At 43.5% G+C, this 19,571-nt stretch overlaps 1 protein-coding gene across 1 annotated transcript in view; it reads right to left on the bottom strand.

Annotated features, from left to right (window-relative positions):
* CDS1 (CDP-diacylglycerol synthase 1) overlaps nt 1-12,954 on the bottom strand; it is a 67,649-nt gene extending 54,695 nt beyond the window's left edge. Inside the window, exon 1 of the mRNA XM_074950520.1 lies at nt 12,874-12,954. Within this exon, the coding sequence (XP_074806621.1) occupies nt 12,874-12,930 (57 nt within the window). The 5' untranslated portion in view covers nt 12,931-12,954. The remainder of the gene's footprint in view (nt 1-12,873) is intronic.
* Nucleotides 12,955-19,571: the final 6,617 nt, after the last annotated feature.

Raw genomic sequence — 19,571 nt, 5'->3', positions numbered from 1 at the left:
CCCGGGGGACCCTGTTACTGCAAAAGTCCTTTTCTCTGGTCACACAATCCTAGGGGTTAACCGCCCCCTGAAACCGTCTCTCTCTGAATCTTCAGCACGCCTAGTCCCCATCAATCCCCCTTTGTTTTACTGCTCCCCAGTCACTTACTGCAGGAAGCGCCATCCACGGGGTGCAGTAGATCCCACCTCTGCCACCAGTTGTCACGGAGTGCCCGGGCGATGCTCTGGAACTGCTCCCTATGAAGCCAGTCAGGACTCTGGGGCAGTCGCCTTCCGGTGAGCAGCCTGTCCGCAGGGCAAACAGCTCACACGGCTTCCACCTTCCTGGGTCTGACCTCGGAGCATTCAGCATCCTCTGCCCCTCCGTGTGCTTCCCACAGCGAGACCGCTCAGGCGGGGCTCCTGGGGAAGCCAGAGGGTCCTGCACCCCAACTCCGCAGTCAGACGGGACTCTCAGCCAGCCAGTAAAACAGAGGTTTATTAGACGACAGGAACATGGTCTAAAACAGAGCTTGCAGGTGCAGAGAACAGGACCCCTCAGCTGGGTCCATTTTGGAGGGCAGTGAGCCAGACAACCACGTCTGCACTTCACTCCATGTCCTAGCCAGCCTCCAAACTGAAACTCCCTCCAGCCCCCCCTCCTCTGGGCTTTGTTCCTTTCCCAGGCCAGGAGGTCACCTGATTCCTTTGTTCTCCAACCCTTTAGCTCTCACCTTGCAGGGGGGAAGGGTCCAGGCCATCAGTTGCCAGGAAACAGGGTGTCGGCCATTCTCTGTGTCCAGACCCCTGCACACACCTGCCCTCTAGGGCTCTGCAGTGATCATACACCCTTACCCCACCACCTAGATACTTAAGAACTGCATAAGGGAAATTGAGGCACCCCCACAATATTCGGAGGAACCATTAAGAACAGTCCCACTTCGTCACACTAACTAATAGAATATAAGCATTAATAATCTGAATAAATGGATATCAAGTTATATAATTGCTTAAGTAAGTGTGTAGATACAAAACAAAACCAAATTTAGTGTTTTTGTTTTTTTTGCTAACCAGGACGATAGCGTGAAGGCTAGAGTTAGTTGCAAATCAACCTTTCTTTAGGAAAATAACTGAAAAGTACAAATGCAAAACATGATTAAAACTGATTTAAATTAAGGTTTTCTGTTTGCTTTAAATCAAAACAATCCACCCTGCCTGAGAACAATCCCACTTGGTACCCTGGGTACATACTTGGGGAGTTAGCTTATGCAGCCAGAGCTATACCACTATTTTTATTTATTAAAAAAAAAAAAAAAAAAAAAAAAAACCCACACACCTAGCTCAGGTATGGCTACGTGTGCCACAAATCACATCTCCCATCAGTAGCACTGACATACGCTTCAAGAGTCCAGGATCTGGGAGGAGACTGAGGGCATGTCTACACTTACCTACGGAGTGATCAATCCCGCGGGGGGGGGGGGGGGATTCAATTTATTGTGTCTAGTGAAGACGCGATAAATCGACTGCAGAGCGCTCTCCCGTCGACTCTGGTACTCCACCGGAGTGAGAAGTGTAGGTGGAGTTGATGGGGGAGCGTCAAGAGTTGTACCGCAGTGAAGACACCACAGTAAGTAGATCTAAGTACGTCGACTTCAGCTACATTATTCATGTAGCTGAAATTGTGTAACTTAGACTGATCCTCCCCCAGTGTAGACCAGGCCTGAGAGAGCTTCTTTACTGGAGTAAGACCTAATGGTGCCCTCCCCCTCCGTCCCACACACACTTTATCCAGAGTACAATAAAAATAAGATTTAAAGAAAGGGAGGAACACTTAGATGGGAATCAGAAATAAAAAAAATAAAAAAACCCTACATTTATAAAAGGTACTGAACTCAATACATGAATGCTTAGTTTGGTCCTATTAAAAACATCTAACATAGTAACTAAATTCTACATAAACTTCCTCCACATCCATCTAATAAAATCTCAACCATAGTTCAAAACATAATTCTGGTATCTCTAGAATCAAAAGCCGGGGTGGCCAACCTGTGGCTCCAGAGCCACATGCGGCTCTTCAGAGGTTAATACGCAGCTCCTTACCTAGGCACTGATTCTGGGGCTGGAGCTATAGATGCTAACTTTTCAATGTGCTGGGGGGTGGCTCACTGCTCAACCCCCTGCTCTGCCCCAAGCCCTGCCCCCACTCCACCTCTTCCCCCAAGGCCCGTACCCCTTCCCCTGAGACTGCCATGCCCTCGCTCCTCCCCCCTTCTCCCCATAGCCTCCTGCACACGTGAAACCGCTGACTGCAGGGGGAGAGAGGAGTAGGCGCTGACTGCTGGGGGCTGCCGGCAGGTGGGAGGCGCTGGGGAGTGGATGGGGGGCTGCTGACATATTACTGTGCCTCTTTGGCAATGTACATTGGTAAATTCTGGCTCCTTCTCAGGCTCAGGTTGGCCACCCCTGATCTAAAGTGTTAGGCGAATGCATTTCTAATTTAGTCAAGTCCCAGGATATTTATATATGCACCCCAATGTTTAAAGAAACTGCCTTCTGTGCTGATCCGATATGTTTTCAGTAGTTAGGACACTGCTGCTTCTAATGTGGGCTTTTATTCTCAAACGATTTAGAATAAGCTTTTTTTTACCCAGCAGAGTGTTGTACATTCTTAAGTCAGAGGCAGACAGCTGGCTCTGTGGATCAAATCTCAGAATGTATAATAAACGACTAAACAGTAAATTATCAGCTCAGAACATATGAAGTGGTAGAAGACAAAAAAGTGTGTTGTACATAATGGCAATTCCATAGGCAATGAGCGAGGGATCACATTTACAGACTCTTAAATGTAAATCTGGATTCACGTTGCCCAAAACTGAATAAATAGCCAAGTATATGTAGCAAAAGCACTGCATTCACTTGTGAATGTTACAAATAGGCAAAAATTGTTCAAAAGGCATATTCAAGAAAAATCAACAGGTGATACAAAGCATTTAAGAGGAATTATAAGATCTCAAGACTAAGGTACAGAACTTGGCAGATATGCTTTCTCAAAAAGGCTGCAGAACAGAGGAAGAAGCTTCTTTACGAGAAATATGTAAGTGGTAGCTCACCTTAATTCTCTTTCAAATTAGTTTTTCCTTTAATAACTGAATCAAGGAAGTGTTTCATGTATAGGTTAGTATAGAAATCTCAGGTCAATTCCTGTGTACAATCTTACAGTGGTGTAGTATTCTGCAAATGCATGGGTAAACAGTGACCCACAAAGTCATCTAAGTACAAGATGTAGGGTGAATGAGACAAGGGCTCTTGTGTAACCAGACCTCATTTAGTGCATTCTTTCAGTACATTTTTCAGTACACAGCTAATTAACCAGGTAACACCATGCCCCGTGGCTGCTCATTTTATGAATGAGCTTAGTGCTAACATTTCACACATGCAGTGTTGTTTTCCAATGAGAAAAAGTCAACACTTCCATTTCAATCACTGCTTCAATTCTAGCCCCAGCCATTTCAGCAAAACAGCTGTTCAGAAAGTTACAAGAAATCATATTTGAGGGTTGCTGGTTTTGGAAGGATCCTTTTGTTTTAATATAATGGAGAATGTTTTCCCACTCATTTTCAAGAAGGGCTCAACTATAGTTTGAATCTAACTTTCAAAACCCCCCACCAGAGACGTCCTGGAAAGTTTAAGCTTGAAAAGTAAAATTTACAAAAGGTTATAACTGAAACAAGGATTGAAAGGTAAATTAATAAGCACCTTAACACAGCTGTCACTAGAATTTCAGCGATAATTTATAAGAATACAGCATTTAAAAAAAAGGCTCAGCATTCTCAGGAAAGAGACTATAATAACGATCAGATCAACAGCCTCAGCAGAGCAGAATAGTTACGGGAACATACCGCTTGGTGTAGATCAAAGATGTGACTTTGTAATATCACAGGATAGCATTGGTCAATTTTTTCAGGTTGGAAATCCCTTATTCAAAATGAAATTTTCACAACCCCCTTCCATTAACTATTAAAACCCCACAAAAAGAGTCTGTGATAAAGATAAGCCCATATAATCTGCCTGAGTGTTTTGAAAAATTGACAGAATACTGGACCTTGAAGGGTAAGGCCTTGTCTACTCTACCACATCACAGCGCTGCAACTTTCTCACTCAGGGTGTGAAAAAACACCCCCCTGAGCACTGCAAGTTTCAGCGCTGTAAAGTGGCAGTGTAGACCATAGCTACTCCCCTCGTGGGGGTGGGTTTTTTTATAGCACTGGGACAGCTGTATTAAGAGTATTAATCTTCAATAGCCTCATAAATGTTATCTCAGTTCTACCAATGAAGAAGTCACTTTACTTCTATTTTCAAAGCCAGAACCAGATTGCTAATTCAGATTCACTGTCTGTAATTTTAACTCCAAATCCAGCTCAGATTTCCAAATCCTGCCACACACACCTCACCACCACCACCACCCCTCCCCCCCACACACACACACTTTTCCTCACAACCCCCAGCACAGGGGCCTGCTGAGTTTGTGAGGAAATGGTCAGTGCTCTATGCTGGAAGCTAGGTAAGGCTGTCATAAGTTAAAGCTCCCAGGGTTCACTAACTTATTCAGGGAAAGCTTCACCGCCTGCAGCATCTCAGAATTTAAGATGCTTAAAACCCCTTTTCTTGGGATGAGCCTTCTCTTCTGTGCCTCCTGTCAGACACAGCACAGGCCCTGGTCCTATGCCTTTCTCTCAGCAGCATTTGGAAGCATGATACCAGTAGGCTTCCACTATTCTATTCACTACCCAAAAATCTTAGTAACGCAGAGTGAGGGTCAGTAAGTGTGTATGAAGAGGAATGATAGTATAGCATTGTGTTGGATACAACACAACACAGAAAATGGCAGATTTTGCTAGGGGTATGTCCGGTTTGTTTTGGTTGCCTACTGTCAGCATCAGAAGACAGGCACAGCTGGACAGATAAGGGCATCGGATATATTACCTTAACACTGCATTTCCTGATTTTCAGATGTGTTTGTTTTAATTTAACTCTTTATTTTCTGGTTTTCAGAGGTTTCAGGTGCATGGGATATTCTGAAAGGGTACAAGGCATTGCTGGTCAATCTTAACTCTGCATTAATCAAGTTTTCAAGCAGTGAATTTCCCTTGTTTTTTGAGGAAGTGGTGGTAGTATGCAGGCACTTGTTGGGGTATGGAAAGAACATAAAGGTCTTCCTTGGCATGCTACCAACTCTGCCCATCTCCTGACTCCCCCATGCCCCAGTAGGACCAGAAGCACCATGAGGATAAGGGAAGGTGGTAATTCATGGAATGTGAGGAGCCTATCTACTAGCTGGAGGCAACTCTGCCCAATCCTTTGAAACATAAAAGGATGACAGAGGTGTGATCTGGCACATTCATCCCAATGGGATGTTCTCAGGTTAATGACACCCCAGAGGTGTAAACTACATATTCATCTCAATGGATGTTCTCTTCCCCCCACCCACCCTCCCAAAATCTATCACAGCCTTTATTGCAGAATACCAGTTTTCAAAACACATCTCCCCATACATGTGGGAATCTATCAGTGTCATTCAGCCTGACATGCAGCACAATCAGTGGGTTTTTGCCCCCCCTCACTTCCATCAGGATCATTTTCAGCCTCATATCAACATCTAATATCCTTGCTCCTAACAGGCAGCACTCTTCTGTTCCCTGGATCTGGTGACAGTACTGTTGACTCTTCTGAGTATGGAGTCCCCAATCTCTCAGATTCTGATTTGGAGTCCCCAGGCACCTAGTTCTTCTTGGTGTTATGTTCTCTCTTGCAGTCCCCTGTACACCATCCTAATTTTTCCTTGGGCTCCAGTCCCCAAGTATCTCCATCATGTGTTCCTCTCTTCTGCAGGGACTGTCTTTCTTGTTTTTCTTCCTCACCACCCCATCTTCTGCCTGTTTCTTCTCATTCACTAGTTCAGCAAATCTGTTACTCAACTGGTTTTCACTACCACTAGCTGGTCTCTTCCTCTGCTTTGTCCTCAGGGTCATTCTTCAATGGATCACCCTCTTCTTCTGGCAGAATGTCCTCCAGTTCCTTTTGTTTACCAGGTGTCCACAAATATTCAGAGGTCTGTACCACCTCTGCTCTCCTCTCCTGCATTATACCTTCAAATCTCTATCTGAATTCCATCATCTCCACTGCATCTCTAATCCTTGGATCTTCTCTGCCGTGAGCTGTTCCAGGTGACATTTCACACGTACATAGCTTCCATCAGATATGCACTCAAGGATGATGTGCATCCCACAGCTTCTGCACCCAACCATCATCTTTGTCTCCTCTCCTCCTCGGATCACTTCTACAGCTGCCTCAGTAACCTCACCACTTCACTGTCTTCTATTCCTAGACAGACAGAAGGGGGAGGGGGAGCAGTCCCATAGAAACTCTGCTGTTAACTGCTAGCTGCTCCAATGTTCCCTAGAGATTGGCTTTTAAACTTAGTCAAACTAGGTCAGCACTGCCCCCATGTTACGGGATATCAGCAAGCACTGACTAAAGCCACACATCTGGAAGAAATCACTGTACCTTTAAAACACAAAATCACCACCATCTTCTCAGACCAAACTCCCACAGAAACACCACTGTCCAAAAAGCTCCAGAGATTTCTGTTCTGTTTCATCTTTTGTTTGTAGATTTATTTTTGCTAGTATGATGGCACTCTGTAGCAGGACTTGCTCAACAATTATTTTAGCAGTTGCCTAACAGTCTCTAAGATAGACATTTGAGTTAGAGATACAATTTGTACAAGCAACTATACTATAATAAACCATATTGAATAAAAACAAGGTTAAGTATGAAGAATTACTTTTGTTTTCATATTATTTATAACAGCAGTTCCCCACTGTGGTCCACAGAGCACTTGCTAGTGATACACAGAAAGCTGTCTGCTCACATGGTGCAGCCTATTGTTAATTCCAGTTCACACATTACATTAAAAGAGGAGATAAATGTTAAATGCTTTCTTAGTATTAGATTGCTGTAGTTACTACAGGTATGTTACATGCATATAAATGGCAGAGAATTTGGTTGGCAGTCACAAGTGGGAGAGGAGGTAGTTAACTAGATACTCTATTAAATTTGAATCTATACTATGAATGTTTGAGAACCCCTGATTTAAACTATTATTAGATGGGGAGTTATGATGTATCCTTGGGGGTGGCAATGGGGAAGGAGATCAAGGTCAAATGATTCTCCTTCCCTCCCCCACATATGATTTTTTAAAAAATTCAATGTGGTCAAGTGAAAATCTGTTTGTGGCCCCAAAGAAGTCAGAAGTCACACAAGGTTGCAATGTAAACAATGGCAGTGTGAAAACCCTCTTAGATCAACAATAAAGTAGTCTAACAAGATTGTGTTAATTTGGGACTTATTTTATCAGACAACCAACAGCCATTTGTGGCTTATACTGTCAAGGTTTCTGGATTATAGCCATGGTGAGGAAACAGTAACAATAAGGATGTTTGGGTGACCCTAAATATTTCCATATTTTCAAGTATTTTTGGTTTAAATGTTTTTTAAAATGGATTAACTTTGAATTTCCAAACTTTCCAACATTTTGTTATTGGGGGTGAGGAGAGAGAAATTATGTGCAAATTGCAACAGTCTCAGTGTTTTTTTTAAATCAACATGAGTGATGGTCTTTAAACCTCAACTCCAGGTTTTACCCAAGAATTCTGAATATTTCAGAAATTATAGGTGATGCAACCTGTCTTGCATGAAAAATGTGTGCCTCCCTCTTTCCCCTGCTTACCACGGCCCAGGCTACCATATATTTCATTACATACTTCTGCTTTCACCACCACCTGGATAAGGGACCACATGGACTCTCTAAAAGACTTAACGGAAACCTGTGACTTTCCATGTGACATAGTCCCTGCCCCACAGGGAAGGATGTGACAACAAACAGATAACAGAAGGACAAAAATGACAGTTGTGATGAAGTTCAAGCCTCATCTAAGCACACAAAGCTACAAACTTGCACACCTGACTCTGGACAAAAGGCACATATTAGTGTTTGTCTTTACTGCATTGTTAGATTGAACTGTAAACACTAGTTTTGCCCTTACACAGTCTTCTGTCCACACCAATCTCTAGCTCAGCTAAAGTGGTGCTTTAAGCTGTCAGGGTGGACTGGGTTGAAGCTCAAGCACTGCTGACGCTGGAGCTAGTAATGCAATGGAGATGCAACAGCCTTAGTTACAACTCAGAGTTGCTAATCAAATCACTCTGCTAATCCAGTTACTGTCTAGTTTGAGTGGTGTTTGGCAGCGTAGTCACACTCTCACTTGAGCTAGGGTAGTTAGAGTGGAGTAACCGGAGCTAAATGTGAAGTGAAGCAAACCCTTCAAGCCCTTCTTTGGCTGTCCTGAGGCAAACTGGGTTAGGGGGTTTTTTTTGTTTGTTTGTTTTTATAAGATACCCTAACCCTAAATGAAACAAATTTTAGGGGGCCACAGGGATCTGCTAAGCAGACCCTGTACAGCAAGGTTCATAATTCACCCCAGTTCCTTCTCCATAGTACAGAGGTTAGGGACTGCACTCCCTTATTTAGGGCTGTGCTACACTAGAAAATTAGATTGACCCAGCCACGTATCAGAGATGTGAAAAATCCACAATCCTGAGCAACACAGTTAAGAAGACCTAAGTAGACAACGCTAGGTTGACAGAAAAAATTCTTCTTCTATGGAACTGGCTCCTGCCTCTCGGGGAGGTGGATTACCTATGCAGACAGGAGAATTCCCTCCCATCAGGGTAGGTAGCGTCTACACTGAAGCGCTGCTGTAGCATTTCAAGTGTAGACAAGCCTACAGATGCAGACATCAAGCACCTCATGAACATTTAATTAGATCTCAACACCCACTGTATTTTCCCCATTCCAGAGACAGGGATACCTTTGGCAGGTAATACCTCAGTAACATTCAGTAGCAGATACAGGAATAAAACCCAAAACTCCTGCAGTGCAACTGTTATACCCTGCTCCCTCCCTACAACATTAAGCATTTAGCTAACTGAAGCGTACACAAGAAATACTCTCGTTGTTGTGGCCTTTGTACACTTTGCTAATGCTAGAATGTATTGTGGACACAATAAAGTGCTCCTGAACTTACAACAAAAATCATTTCAGGGAACAAGAGGATCATTCAACCAAACAGAAAAAAGCAAGACATTTTTCAACTACTTAGATTAAAATAAATTTTAGAAGACAAAGGAATTAAAGTATTACCATTCCACCAGCATTAAGACATAAGTGTTTCAATGCTTGTCCTACGCTCCAATGTCCAGCAGCACTTGTATTTTCTACTAATATTCCACAGAAATCAAAAGTCGCATCAGGCCATATCCTGATACATTTGGACAGACATGCATAGTTTTAACATCTTGACTTCAGAATAAGGTACTATCAGAACAACAAATATAAAAGCTTGCCATTTCTTTCTAGTTTTTAACAGCTTAAATATACAGACCAAAGCATCAGAAGAAGCCTCCTCTGTTACGAATACAGGCCTGCAAACCTTTACTTGTCTGAATTAGCACTACTACTACAAGTGGTCTCATTGCTTCACACAAACCAACATGTCAAGGACCAGGACAGTTAACTGTATGAAAGGGGTTGCATGCACTTTGACAGACTGGATTAGAATTCAAAATTATCTTGATAAATTGGATAATTGGTCTGAAAGCAATAAGATGAAATTCAACAAACACAAATACAGAGTCGTCAGCAATCCCTCAGGGTCAAGGATTATCTCTTCCACAGGTTTTTATTTTTTTGGTGACTGAGGAGTCCGATCCTTAAGCCGCAAACTCACTGCGGGTGATGTTGTAAGGCAGGGTTGGGCCATGATTGCTTCATGACAGTCGTCTGTCCTTTCTCTTCTGGCATTTTTCTATGACCAGGGCAATGCAATTTTCCTCAAAAGTGATCGTCCCTTCTCTGACAAGTCTTCACCAGTTAGCCCTGACCTAGGCTACTGTCTCCCAGTGCGTGGTGTCGATGCCACATTTCTTGATGTTTGTTTTAAGGGTGTCTTTAAAGCGTTTCTTTTGGCCTCACTGTTTCCTCTCTCTTTTGGTAAGTTGGGTTATTAAGCAATTATTTTGGTAGCCATGAGCACACAGTGCCCGCTCCCCTCAGCTGGTGCTAGATAATCAGGGCCTCAATACTGAAGGTGTCAGCCTCCATGAGGACACTGACATTAGTGCAGGAATCCTCCCAGTTTATGTTGAGGATCTTCCGGAGAAAGTGCTGGGGCTGGCGTTCCAGGTTTTTCGGGAGTTTTCTGTAGGTCACTTAAGTCGCGCGGCCATAAAGGAGAATTGGGATTACCACCACTTTGTAAACTAAAAATGTAGTGTATGTTCTCATGTCATGGCTGTTGAACACCTGTCTGAAACAGTCTGCCAAAGGCAGGGCTGGCACAGTAGATTCTGTGCTGAACCTGAACGTCTATGTCTGACTCTACGAATACAGAGTATTGCACTTACACAGGAAAAATCAAATGCATAAATACAAAATGGAGAATAATTGGCTACGAAGCAATACCACAGAAAAGGATTTGTGGGCGACAGTGGATCACAAACTGAATGAGTCAAAGTGATGCTTTTGCAAAAGGCAAGTATCTTTCTGGGAAGTACAAAAAGTAGTGCTGTACCTAAGATATGGGAGGTAACTGTTCCATTCTGCTTGACACAGGTGAGGAGGCCACAGCTGGAACACTGTGTCCAGTTTTGTGCATTGCACTTTATGAGAGAGGTGGACAAACCGGAGGGAGTCCAGATGAGAGCAAGAAAAATAAGAAGTTTATTTTTAAACAAAAAGAAAAGGAGTACTTGTGGCACCTTAGAGACTAACCAATTTATTTCAGCATAAGCTTTCGTGAGCTACAGCTCACTTCATCGGATGCATACTGTGGAAACCGCAGAAGACATTATATACACAGAGACCATGAAACAATACCTCCTCCCACCCCACTCTCCTGCTGGTCACTTTGGATAAGCTATGACCAGCAGGAGAGTGAGTTTGTGTGCGTGGTTTTTGGAAAAAAAGGGGGGGGGGGGTGAGAAAACCTGGATTTGTGCTGGAAATGGCCCAACTTGATCATCATACACATTGTAAAGAGAGTGGTCACTTTGGATGGGCTATTACCAGCAGGAGAGTGAGTTTGTGGGGGGGGGGGGGGGGGAGGGTGAGAAAACCTGGATTTGTGCTGGAAATGGCCCAACTTGATTATCATACACATTGTAAGGAGAGTGATCACTTTAGATAAGCTATTACCAGCAGGAGAGTGGGGTGGGAGGAGGTATTGTTTCATGGTCTCTGTGTATATAATGTCTTCTGCGGTTTCCACAGTATGCATCCGATAAAGTGAGCTGTAGCTCACGAAAGCTTATGCTCAAATAAATTGGTTAGTCTCTAAGGTGCCACAAGTACTCCTTTTCTTTTTGCGAATACAGACTAACACGGCTGTTACTCTGAAACCTGTCATTTTTAAACAAATGACCTATGGGAAAAGGCTGAAAGAATTGGGTATGTTTAGAAAAATGAGAGCGCGCCTTTTGGGCAGATTGCTATAGATCCCCAGTAAGTCATTACTTCATTTAGCTTTCTTGTTGGCTTCAGTTTATGCTACCTGACACTGACTCTTTTTGAATGAGTTAGGTTTGTTTGTTTTTATGATTTGCTTGCTAATATTGTTCAAGGTGACTGAAGTGAAAACAAAAACACTAGTCAGTTTTACTCTCTAGTTCACATACATTACAAAAATGCTGTGATGTTTGGGTTTCAAACACTGAATGTTTAAATCCAAAGCGGTTTTAAATGACAAAAACGCATTTACACATCTGTGTTTTTCAGAATTAGAGCATCCTTTTAATTTTAGTCATAATGATAATAATTCTGGTTTTGAATCTGTTTTAGAGTGGTGAACAAAACTGCATCTTTTGGGAAAAGGGGCAAGAAGTTGCCAATATAATGAACACAACCTGCTACATAGATACTCAGTATTTTGAAAACTTTTTTCCTCAACAGAAATGTTTTACTGTAAGTCACATTAGAGCCCAGAAGTAAATGTTTATCAGAGTTATAAAACCATAAAATACAGAGAGTTGCCACAGAAGAGCTGACAACCTTTAGCTAGGGCAGGTTCAGCAGTAAATGTTTTTCTTCCTTCCCAACATACCAGGTCAACAGATCCCTGAATTTGCAGTTTATGTCTCCCAAACTACTTTATGCACTGAAGCGGCGATTAACTGCGGGAAACAATCCGCCAGAATGAATGAAGACTGCAGGTAGAGAGGGAACCACGGACCAGCCTCTTGCTGTAGAGAACCAGAAAGGAGCTGAATATTCTCCTTTTAAATCTACTCTCAACCTCTCGGGCCTGTGTGGAAAGAGGCGAGAGGGGACTGTGGAAGAGCAGGGAACCCTTAACCGCCCCACCAGCAGCACCCAGACTTTAAGGAAAGGTGCCAGCTGGTGGAAATTAGAGTGTGTGACCCTGTCATGAGTGAACAGCAATTTCATGACGGAGGGGGGGTTAGGGTGGAGATAAATCTCCTCCTCTTCCTCCACCCACCCCAGGAGAGAGTGATGGGGGGGGGGAGCAAGGAGAGGGGGTTTAGGAACCAATCTCTGCACCGGCCTTCCCCTTCCCTTTCACACACCTCCCTCCCGGTGCAGCCATCAGGGCCGGCGGGGAAAGGGGCGCGGTGGCTGCCAGGCGGCGCAGCAGCGAGGGGGATGTCGATTTTGGGGCGGGGGCTGGGGGGGGGCGCGAGCCGGCCGGCCCGAGGCCACGCAGAGAGTCACCTCGCCCCTCCTCCTCCTGTCCCGCCACGCCGCGCCCCCACGCTCACCTTGTCGCCGGCACTCCCGCTGCTCGGCCCGGCCCCTCGCCTCCTCAGCCCCGCCATGCCGCCGCCGGGTCCAACTGCCGGGGACCCGCGCACGCCCGCCAGCCCCGCACCCCCAGACCGCACCCCGGCCGCCCCACCGGGGGGGTGCCTCGGCCGCTCGCCGCCCGCCTCGGGTCCCGAGGGGAGGGGGCGCGGCGACGCAGGTGCGCAAGGAGCTGCACGAGCCACCGCGGGCGAGGGGCGCGACTATGCGTGCGAGCGCCTGCAGCCTGCTTCCAGCGCGACGCGACCCGCCCCCTTGTGTGAGGTCACAGGCCACGCCCAGGCCCTAGCTCCGCCCCGGCGCAGCCAGGAAGGCCTTGAGGTGGACAGCTAGGGGTGATGGGCCGGGCCGTGAGCTCAGGATGTTCTCTAGGCCGGGGCTGCAGCCAGAGGCTAGGAGGCCGTTCTCCTCCTCCTCCTGATAGACCTCTGGGCTGTCCCCCCTCCCCAGCTGGGGCAATAGAGGGGCACATTCCCATCCTGCCACCCAGCAGAGGCTGAGCGGGGACAAATCTGCCACCACACTCATGCCCCAGCTGCAGGCCAGCTGGCTCCCCATGGAAAAGGTTGGCATCTTTTAGAGTTCATGCCAGCAGGGCCAAACGTCACACGGCAACAAGACAGCGAGCAGGCCCCCGAAGTTGCCTCCAGAAAGTGCAGTCTTGCTCATATACGGCCCCAAATAAGTTTCCTGCGCCCACCGCATGGAATGTGTCCAAAACATCCCAGCAAAGATGGAAGGGATAGCACCTCTGCAATCTGTTTTTACTGAGCAATAAAGTAGGCTCTTACCTCACTGAACCTAGGGCATAGTCTTCACATGAATTAGCAGGATGAGATAGGAAGAAACAATAAATCTTTAGTTTACACTGACAGGTCATATGGAAACTACGAGCTACCATATCTTCACTAGGATTTTAACTCCCATTAGTTAACTATACTTAACTTTTTCATCGTGACGATGATGCCTAAAATATGACAACATTACATTAGTACTTATAGTAGTTGAGGACACTTCACATCCTATGTGTCCAGTTTGTATAACAGTCCTACTGAGTCCTGAAAAATATCAGAACAGGTAACACTTCTAATGCAGAGGAATAAATACTGCTATACGCATAACTCATTAGCACTGTTAATCAAATTGGTACAGGGTAGCCAATTTAAAAAAAAAAAACATTTTGTACAGAAGCTAGATTTTTGGATGGAAAGTGTATAGAAGTGCCGAGTATTCTTATTGTATGAGCAGCACAATCATTACAGATTGAATCTATAAAGTATACTACTCATCCCTCAAAAACCATTGCACAGCTCCAGGCCACACATCTTTCAGTTGCCTGATCAATATAGCTTTTAACTATTCCCTAAACACGTATTTGAACTGAAACACTATTTCTGCTTTGTGCTGGGCCGCCTCCAGTTCCTGTCTACCTTAGCTCTGGTAACATCAGAATAGGATGCTTGCCTGCAACTGGGTGTTCTAACTCTAGTGATGGAGTGGGGATTCACATATGGAGGTTTCTACTGCAGTGCTGAATTCTGTTTTAGCTGCTAGGATAGGTACTGAAATTCTGCATGTGGGCCCTATGAGAAGCTGGATTAGCCGTTGTTATTTAAATATTTATTAAGTGCACTAGTGTCACATCATGCTAGGTGCTACACAAACCCAAAACGAAGACTTATTCATGCCCCAGTGGGCTCACAATTTGAAAAAACAAGTGTCATACAAAAGAGGGGGAGGGAATATAATCAAATATTCATGTGCCAAGTGTCATTGATTCTCATCTGCCCTGCACCCTAGCCTTTCTTAATTGGATGATCTCTTAAAGACAGTGTGATACATGTGGGTCTTGCAGGAGAGATTATTGGCCTTTAAGGAAGTGTTCTATTCTATCTTGTATGCACAGAAGAAGCAGAGACCTTTGTGAGTGAAGATGACAAAAGACATCTGACTGGCATGATTTGCTCACTGGATGTGGCAGAGGGTGACATAAGAGACAGTTAGGAAGCAGGGGCAAACTTGTGAAGGGCATGGAAGGTGAGGAAAAGAAACTTGAGGAGGTGAAATGGGACCATTGGAAAGATTCCAAAAGCAGGAAGAGGATATGATCAGAGCAATAAACAACAAAGATAATCTAAACAGGTGTGTTTTATATGGGATGGATGTGAGAGAGAGAGCATGCACACTCAAGGCAGAGAAGAACAGGTTACAAAAACCAAGAGAGAATGTGAGGAGGGTCTGGAAGAGAGTTTTGATTGTCTGAAGTTAAGAACCTTTGATGATGTCCTGGAATATGGATGGAAACTGTTTTGTACAGGACAGAAAGTGGCAGAATATTCCCCCTCCTCCTCTACTAGTAGCTATTTTTTATTTGCTCCATTGGTGAAAAAAAAACTTTAAGGTGGAAAGAGTAACTCTTACCCTCCCCTTTCCATTTCATAGAATTCCCTCAGGGTAACGAATACTCAGCACTTACACATTCAAAAGCAACTGTACAAGGTTTAAATGCAGTTGCCTCCTCTGTAGGAAGCTAAACTACTTCGCACCAGGAGTCCTGATATGCTGTTGCAGTTTCACTAGGTTTGCCAGGAATGAGGAGAAGGAAGAAATGGGTTAGCTAAGAACTTTCATTTGGTGAGAAACAGACATTGTTTCCCCCATCATCTAAATCTTTTTCTTATGCTACTTACTGGCCAAAATGACATCGGAGCCGTTTCCTCCTGCCTTCTCACTGCCAAGACAGATCTAAGCAGCACTAATGAGAAGACCCTAGAATTATGGACTAAAACCCAAAGACAATGTCCAAGCATAATGAAAGCAAACTTTAGGAATCAAGCGTGTGCTCAAGCATGTTACACAAATTTGTTCTTTCACCATACATGACAAGGAAAGACACTTAGGTAACACTAGAAAAAAAAATAGATCTTAGTTATAACTAAAGCATAGACCTATTTAAAAAAAAAAAGGGAAGGGGCACCTCAATAGCTAGGGATCATCTCTGCAGTCCTTAATGAGAGATTATTTTAACCCTCTTGTACATAAGAGAAAACACTTCCACTCAATTATAATACTGTAATTGAGTATGTGCCAAGAGGAAATGTTTCAAGCAAAGTTTTTGTAATCCTTATATAGTGCAAACTAGTGGTCTGAATGTTTGAGTTCCATAATCATCCCTTGCATTCAGTGCATTTACAGTATGTTCCCAGATAGAGTGTTAAAGCTGGAAGTATACATATGCTTAAAAACAGGGGGACTCATTAGAACATAATTAAAACTACTTGGAAGTCAGGAAGCGTGGCCCTAAGTTCCCATACACAGCCTTTCCTCTGACCACTCTGCCTACATCTACAAGGCAAAATTCTTATTTTATGTTTGGGGTTTTTTAAATTATGTAACATCACAGTAGAAGTTTGATACAGAGAATAAAATTAATTTTTATACACAAAATAAAATATGAGTGACAAAAGGCAATAAAAAGACAGGATCCAGAGGAAAAGAAAGAGGGCTTCAGCACAAAGAATCTTATCTCAACCCACCAATTTATTCCACCATTTCTATAAAGTCTGCTCATATGTCAGTGAATTTACATATTTTAAAACAGAAGCAGATCCTTTTCCATCTAATTCTTGGTTGGTTAGAAGAGTAAGGGGAATACCGTTTACTTTGTAAGAATCACTAAACCACGTGATGGCCATTAAAAAAGGTAGAATGATACAGAATGACCATTGACTGTGCCCTCAGTGAGGGTTATCAAGAATACTGTAAAGGAGTAACATTATTACAGTTGTCAACTTAAAAGTCAGAAGTACCATAACAAAAAACAGGCAAAAGGACTAGAGGACTGAGGCACAAAGCCATCCCTGAGGGGTTGTAGCTAGAAGTTCCTTAAAAATGCAGCTGCACACACAAACGACAATAGACACTGAAATTAAGTGGAGAAATCATTGGGCAAAGGACCAGTCCTTGTTCTCACTGCCATCGGTGGTAGTTCTTCTGTTGACAGGGGGAACAGGATCAAGTCGTTAAAAAAAAAAAAGTTAGATATTTTCTCCAGTTACTTTCACTGGGCTCTTGCAAATGGAAAGAGAAGTGCTCATGACAGCAGCAACACAGAACTCAAATGCCCTCTTAGATTTTGCTGAGAGGGGAAACTAGAGTGCTTGTCCAAACATCCAAAGTACTGAAAACATTTTCATAAATGAAATTACATTCACCCTTCAGATTCAGGACTTCCTGTCCTGCTTTCTAGAATCAATTATTAAATGCCTGCAAGAACTCAGAGGCAGTTTTGCTAGTGAACTGCTGGGAGTGTACTAAGAATACCTTGCTGCTAAACTGTACTGTGTGCAAAGATGAACTAAGCCCTTCCTTGCTGTGTGGTAAGATAAACTGAACCCTACTTTGCTACAAAAGAATCATGTTTTCTTGTATGTAAACTTTATTATTGCTGGTCTTTGTCATATTGGACTTTTGTATTAAGACCTACCTCTGTTCCCCAAAGAGCTTCTCTGGTGTACGGCAGCTCACTGAGCTCTTTCTGAGCCTCCTGGTGGAATCCAAAGGCCTGCTGCCAAGTGGATCTGCAGGCAACGAGCCCTGAAGCAGTGGTTTTGCACTATCACCACCTATCACCTGATGCCAATTTAAGCACATGAGGGTATGCACTATCTACTCAAGTGCTTGATGTTTGTCCAAGGAAAGAGACTCTGCCAGGGTGGAAGCCATTTTCCATAGCACAACTTTCTTCATGGGAATCTCTTTGTGATTGCCTTATGGAGGAATGTGGGACATTCCCCATGACACTTGATGACACGTGCTATTTTGGGATATCTGGTATCCCTGCCTATCCGGGCAGAAGGTGGGAAGTGTGCTCTTCTATGCTGAATGTCTGCTTGCAACATGGGCACTATACAAGGTGGATGACATCCTGAAAAACAGGTATGTTGTTTCAAGAATGGAAAAGCAATCAATGAAGTGCAGATTCAAGGAAAGGGCTTCAGAGCAGAGAGACTGAAGTGTTGAGGCAAAAATGCACTGAAGACTGAGGAACAGCATTTCAAAGCACTGAGGCACATGTCGTGTCACAGTGCTGAGACAAAGCTCTAGAGTACTAAGATGACTTTCTGAAGAAAGACCTGAGTCCGGGGACCAAAGTTTTTATGCTGAACAGACCTAGAGAAGCAAGCCAAAGAAAATTTACAATAATAAATAATAATAATAATAAAACCCAACCAAACCCAAACAGAAGATACAAAAAGCAGGTCAGAGCTGGATAGATCAAAGAGCTAAAAAGGTGACTGAAGAGGCACAGCGCCTATGGGACGCTCCTTCGCTGTCCATAGTCAAGGAGGAACTGGTTGGAAGGTTCTAATAGCAATGGTACCCTTTCCCTTAGAGGCCAAACCTCTTTTAGCACTTGGAGTTCCGCCCATCTCATGGTAGGAAGTTAACTGAAAGAAAAAAAAATCAGGATAGAAAATCTTGCATAGATGGTATATTTAGAAAGTATAAGAAACTAAACGAAGTCCAGAACAAATCTGTGCTCTCCATCAGTAACTTACACAAAGCAACAAGAGGTTTCTCGGACACTGAACAGAATGTACTTTGAGCCTTAATTTTCCATGAAGGAACTGGAAAAAGCTAAGTCCAGACAACATGGACACCTCTCAGTTCCAGAAGCATGGTATACGTGTGTGCTTGCTCCCTCACTACAGATGTATTTTTTACATTGTATGTGTCTGGTTCCTTTCAGTGAATAGTAACTTTTCTGGATTCTTTCATAAATCTTTTCTGGGCCACATTTTGGTCCTATTGAAGTCACTGGCAAGCCTTCTAAGGACTTTAAGACGACATTATAAACCCTGCTCCCATTAACGGAACTAGAGCACTTCTTAGAGAAAAGAAAAGACTGGTAATAGGTAAAGATGGGGCTACTTGCCTAGACACAGTTTTAAATACTACTTAAAATGCAAGCACATTTAAATATTCATCTCTCTCTAAAAAATATTTTTCTTGTGTTATACAATCACTCCCAAGCCTACCAACCATTGAAAACAATACTGATGCTGCACTGGGCATAGTGATTGACTTCACAGTGAGTAGAGATAGCCTTCCCAGAGTGCTGGTTTTAGGGACAGTATTCCTGGATGATTCTTTAGTGCACTCTCAGTAACTTGCAGCATCAAGGCTCCTATGGAGCCTTAGCAAGAAATTGTGATGCTGACCAGCCAGCTCAGGTCAAAGCAATAAGCCATTTAACTTGTGTGTGAATATCAAATAAATGCTAAGTATACTAATTCACTCAAATGTTACTTTAGTTCAAAGGAAATGTGAATGATATGGTCTTCATTTATCTATAACCTGTTGATTGCTATCCATTACATTATGTATATCCCTGTACTTAAATTAACCCTCAATTAGAAGTGTGTTAGTATTAAGATGAGAATTTACTTGATGTGTAAACTTCATGAAAACTAATGAAGGATTGTTGTGGGCTATTAGTTCACAATTTACATAGCGTATATCCCAGTGATTACTTTTGCCCGTCAAACACCACTGGAGCCTTGGAAATGTACATGAAGAAGGTTGCTAATTTCAAAGCAAGGATCACTGAGTTCACAATGGGAATTCACAGACTTAATCTGCATTCCTCACA

This window comes from Natator depressus, chromosome 4 (assembly GCF_965152275.1).
Source record: "Natator depressus isolate rNatDep1 chromosome 4, rNatDep2.hap1, whole genome shotgun sequence".
Classification (NCBI taxonomy): Eukaryota; Metazoa; Chordata; order Testudines; family Cheloniidae; genus Natator; species Natator depressus.
This window is presented reverse-complemented; position numbering and strand designations above follow the sequence as displayed.